We start from the raw sequence: 5,237 nt of genomic DNA on the forward strand, positions 1-5,237 counted from the left end.
GCCACCGGGCACCCAGCGCCGCCCCGGCTCCCCCACGCGTGGTACCGGCGAGGAGCCCCGCTCAGCGCCGCCTCCCGCTGCCGGCCCACGGGTGGCAGACACGCCGGTCACCCCCCTCCGTGTGTGTTGTTCCCCCCCGCCCCCGTCACGGGCACACGCAGGGGTTGGACACGCAGCCCATCGCTTTATTGCTACAGGAAAAGGCGACTGTACAAAAATAGAGTTTATCCCTCAAATTTTACAAATAATAGAAAAAAAGGGGGGTTGGGGGGGGGCACAGGGCACCGGGGGACGGGGCGCTGCCCAGGGCTTCACAGCAGCGCTGGGGTTAAATTACACCCGGCCCCCGGGGGCCCAAAGTCATAAATAGGAGCTGCCGCTCGAGAACAATAAATAAATAATTTAGAGTAATAAATAGTTCAGTGCCGCAGCACTGCAGGGCAGCAGGGGGACCCTGCCACCCCCCTCGGGAGCCGGCCAGGGGTCCCAGCAGGTGCCCACACCCCACCACCCTGTGGAGCACCAGGGGCTGCCGCTAGCCCGGGTGCAGGTCCCCCACCCCACACTGGCGGGGTTTGGCCCCGCTGCACTTCTGTCCCCACGGGACACCCCCTTCTTGCAGGGCAGCTCCGGCCACCACCAGCCCCACGATGCCCAGGGGGACAGGGAGGTTCTTCCCCCTTTCTGTCTCCCCCTGAAGCTTGAGCGACTCGTGGCCCCAGCTCCACTAAAGCAGGGGTGCTGGAGACCAGTCCAGGCAGGGCACAGGCGAGCTGGGCACTGCTGGTGGACACTGGGCTAGCAGACCCCTGTGAGCAGCGGAGATGCCACCCTCCTGCTCCTCTCCCAGGGCTGAGCACCCGGCAGGACCCTGTGTCAGCCAGTGGCACCACTGCTTGGCACTGAGCAGGAGGGGGCCGTGCTGCCCGCACCCCCATCATGGCTCCGTCTCGCCTCGGTCCCTCGTGGCCACGTCAACCTGGGGGCAACGCGCCTCTGCCAGACCCTTCCTCTGAGCGTCGGCGCCGCTGTGCGCCACGAAGGCAGGGTCTGCCGGCATACGTCGAGCCGGGGCCGAGCCGGCAGCCCCCTCCTCAGCCGATGCAGCTGCACTCAGCCGCCGAGAGCTTCTCCACTGTCTGCCACGTGTTCTGCACGTCCATGAAGGAGACGGCCTCGTAGCGGGTGGGCCGGCAGCAGGGGTGGCTGAGGACCCGCTCCTGCGGCCCCGGGGTGATGAGCTGCTGCCGCAGCAGGCTGCCCAGCGTCAGGTCGTAGTTGCTGCGCGCCCGGTGGCAGGACCCGCTGCAGTACTTGAAGAGCACGATCTCGTCCGAGTTGAAGCCCAGGCCCAGGTCACGCACCTTCACCATCAGGTTGCGGATGTGGCAGTTGCGCCCGCGGGACCCCCGCGAGGCTTTCCGTGCCCCCTTCTTGGCTTTGCCGGTGCCCGGCGGTGAGCGCTCAGCACGCAGCAGCAGGTCCTCCGCCAGCTCCGCGGCACCTGGGCCACCCGTTGTCGCATTGTCCCCTGGATGTGGAAGGGATAGCACCATCAGACCCTGTCCCACACCTGCCACCCTCCTGGGGGCCACCAAGCCTGCCTGTCCCTTGCCGTGGCCTGCAGACCCCTCCTGACCACTTGCGATGGCACTGGCCAGGCGCTCATGTGGTGGTGGGGTGGGTGGGCACTGGCGAAGCAGCTCCTCATCCCCAGGGCTCTGCCACCATCCCCAGCATGAATCACGGGGCCCCACACGTTCAGCCCACCTCCTGCCCAGCCTCAATATGCAGAGGTGGCCCCACATAGGCTGGGGCTCACTGCAGTGGCTCCCAACCTGCCCATGCCCCACATACGGGGCCACCATGCCCAGGGTGGAGGGTCCTGCCCCAATACACACCATACAGCTGGCTCCAGGCAGCGGCGAGTGGTACCTCCACACCGTCCTCCACAGCTGGGCTGGCGGTGGCCATGCCCCGTGGTGTGGGGGCCGCGTCCAGCGTCTCATTGCAGTGTGGCGTTCGCAGGGTGCCCGCGGCAAGCCCGGCCAGCAGCGAGAAGATGGCAAGGAGCCCCCACAGCATCCCTTCCTGTGATAAAGCACAGCACGGTGTGGTGAGCCGCAGTGAGGGTCCCCATCAGGGATGAGGCTCCAGAAGCTGGAGATGGGGACGAATGGTCCTGGTCATTGCAGCCAGCCAGGCCTGGGCTTACCTTGGGCTGCGGGTGTGTGGTGGGTCCTGCAGGTCTTGGTTCTGGTGGCCCCGCTCGCTGCTCCATGCTGCCTGCAAGTGCAGAGGTGGGAGTCAGTGCCCACACAGAGGGGATGGGGTAGACATCGAGCCGGCCGGCTGGAAGCTGGCACACCTCTCCCCTGACCCAGCCAAGCATGCCATCCCCTCTCTCACCCCCCCAGCACCCTGCAACTCCTCCTGCATCCCATCCATGCCCTCTCCCATCCCCTCCCTACACAGCCAGGCATCCTCACCACCCCGCACAGCCCTTCCCAGAGATTTGGCAGCTGGGGTGGCTCAGCCTTCACCCAGCACCTCTCCTCAGGGGGACGCAGCTGCCTCCTCATGCGAGCAGCCCGGGATGCCAGGCTGGGCTGTGAGGCAGTGGCTGGGGCTGAGAGCGCCACGGGGGGGGCCCTTTCCCATGGCCCTTCCCTGGGAATGTTTTTCTTGCTCGCGGTGGGAGCCTGACCTTGGAAACTCCAAATCCATTAGCACAGGGTCCCTGGTGCAGCCACCCCCCGGCCCCGCACTGGCTCCCCTGCCCGCTGCCTGCAGGGAGGTGGGACACACAGCCCCAGAGCAGCGTGGGCGAGTGGGGCCGTGAGGGGCAGGATGGGCAGGCAGGTCCCACGGGGACACGGCGGGGCACAGGGCACCACATTGGGTTCGCTGTGGTCATTCACCCCAACACCCCTGCCCAGCATCCACTGTCCCGACAAACACGGGGGAATTTGGTCCTGCCATGCCTGGTCCCAGCAGAGCAGCAACCACAGTCTCAGGGGAGCAATGTCCCTTGGGAGGTGCAGGGGCAACTCCCAGTCTGCAGCCACATCTTGCACCTCCTTCCCCAGCTCCTCTGGGGTGCAGGAAGGTGCCTGTGCCCCTTTGTCACAAGATAAGATCCCTCAGATGTGACTCCCAAGGGGGCTTTAACCCTCCTTGGCCCATCTGGTGCATCCCCTGTCTTTTGGGACAGGATTGTCTCCTCAGAGCTTGGTGGCATCCTGCAGCGAGGAGTTCCCCTGGCCCCTCCATGGCTTTGCCCTGGCATGCCTCAGGTGCTTCCATGGCAAAGCTGGGATAGGACATGCTGAGGAGAGTGCTCCTGACCAAAAAATGAAGGGACTCAGCTGGGCATCGGTGGGACAAAGAGAGAAAATCAGTTCCCCCAGTCCCCCCAGCATCTCAGGGGATGGTCCCCAAGTCGTGATTGCTGTGTCTCATGCCACTCTGCACCGGCCACACCATGGCAAGGGGCCGTGATGGGCACTGCCAGGCCCATGTGCCTGCTCCGGGGGCCGTACACGGGGCAGGATGAGTTCCCGGTGCGAGCAGGGCTGGCACCGGCCCCCCCGGCCCCACCAGCCGCCACAGCCTGGCCAAGCACAGCCCACGCAGCACGTCTCTCCCGTGGCGGCCCGTGGCCCAGCGCCAGCCGCTGCCGCCAGGTCATGCTTTTCCCAGGCCGGCACCCCCGGAGGGGCCAGGCGAGGGTCCCCGCGCCCCGCTGCGACGGGACGGTTTTCCCCCCCAAAACCTCGGTCCTCGCTCCCGCTGCCGGCCACCCCGCCGCGGCCCCTCGGCCCCAGCATCCCGGCGGAACGGGACGGGACGGGTATGGGACGGGACGGGACGGCGCAGCCGGTGCAGTTCAGGCTTCTCCCGTCCGGCGGCAGCACGGCCCCGAGCTCTGCGGCGGGAGCGCTGCCGGCGGGGCGCCGGGCGAGGGCAGCCTCCCTTCGCCCCGGGGCAGCCCCGGTGCCGGCCCTGCCACCGCCTCCTCCGCAGACACCGAGCCCCGTCCCCCGGGGCAGCTCCCCGAGCGCGCAAGACCGCAGCCCACGCAGGACCGCAGCCCACGCTGGCCCCGCACCCCTGAGGGCAGGGGCAGCAGGTGGCACTGCTTGGCCCCTCATTTCCCCCAGCACGGACAGGGCTGAGCCAAGCTCCTGAGCAGCCCACGGGGGTGCCAGACCTGCACCCCCCACACACACGGCAGAACCCGGCTCCCCCAGACCCAGTGGAGATCTGACTGACGTCTGTCCCTACCGCGGCTGCAAGAGCCCAACTGGGCCATTAACAGGCACAGGAGCCCTTTCCAGGGTCAGGATCAGGCCCATCCATGTGAGGACCTGCCTGACTCCCCCACCCGGGAGCTGAGCAGCAGCGGGTCACCCCACACCCACCCGTGCAGAGCCCCACTGCCCGCCCAGTGCACAGGGTGACGGGGAGGGGGTGCCCCGTGGGCTGCACCAAGCCCCCGGGGGCGGCAGGACCCGCTTGCGAAGTGCATCCTCGCAGGGCCAGCGGGTGCCCCAGCCCCAGTGTGAGGGTCTCAGCTCACGAAGTGGCCGGTTTGGGAAGGGGGCTATGCTGGGGCCTCTCTCGCCACCGCTCGCCCTTCCAGGTCCCGCCGGGCAGCGCAGGGGGGATGCCCGGAGACCCCCCCCGGGCACCTGCGGGCACCGGCGGAGGCCCGGCATCCCACCGCGCTGCCCCCGGCAGGAGTGACGCTGAGGGGTGTCAGAAATGAACCCCACGTGTGACGCGGAGATGGCACCCGCCCCGCAAAGCCGTGGGAGGCCGGAGTCGGACACGTGGGGCACACGGGCGACACCAAACTCGGCCCCAGCCCGGGGGAAAGCAGAGCCGGGGGGCGCCGGGCAGTGCCGGCCCGGGCACCGCCGCCCCGGGACTCTTCCCCGCTCACCGCCCGGTGCCTTCCCGACGTGCCCAAAGGGCCGGGGCGGGAGCCCAGGGAAGAGGCGGGTGCGACCGTCCCCGTGCCCCCCCCCGGCACCCGCAACGGGGTCCCGCCTCTCCCCACCCGGGCGGGGAACCCCGTCCCTGCCGCGGCCCCGTACCCCCCCTCAGCCCCGGTACGAGACCCCGCCGAGGCCCGGCGCCGCCGGCAGGCTGGGGTGGACGCAGCCGCCCGCCGCCCCGGTCCGCACTCACCGTGCCCGCGGCGGGGACCATCCCCCGGGCAGCCGCCGCCC

At 68.9% G+C, this 5,237-nt stretch overlaps 1 protein-coding gene across 2 annotated transcripts; it reads right to left on the reverse strand.

Annotated features, from left to right (window-relative positions):
• Positions 1–271: 271 nt before the first annotated feature.
• Positions 272–5,223, reverse strand: ARTN (artemin). 2 transcript variants are annotated; one of them, XM_014939050.1, is made up of 4 exons: positions 5,197–5,223; positions 2,216–2,286; positions 1,902–2,091; positions 272–1,531 (listed from the first exon to the last, which is right to left on the reverse strand). In XM_014939050.1, exons 2-4 carry the CDS (start codon positions 2,279–2,281, stop codon positions 1,095–1,097), a joined length of 693 nt encoding a protein of 230 aa, XP_014794536.1. In that variant the 5' UTR covers positions 2,282–2,286; positions 5,197–5,223; the 3' UTR covers positions 272–1,094. The 2 variants fall into 2 exon arrangements, with proteins under 2 accessions (XP_014794536.1, XP_014794535.1); XM_014939049.1 differs by lacking the exon at positions 5,197–5,223 and having other exon boundaries at positions 2,216–2,719.
• Between the last annotated feature and the right edge of the window lie 14 nt (positions 5,224–5,237).

Source organism: Calidris pugnax, unplaced genomic scaffold (assembly GCF_001431845.1).
Source record: "Calidris pugnax isolate Ruff unplaced genomic scaffold, ASM143184v1 scaffold18, whole genome shotgun sequence".
In the NCBI taxonomy this organism is placed as follows: domain Eukaryota; kingdom Metazoa; phylum Chordata; class Aves; order Charadriiformes; family Scolopacidae; genus Calidris; species Calidris pugnax.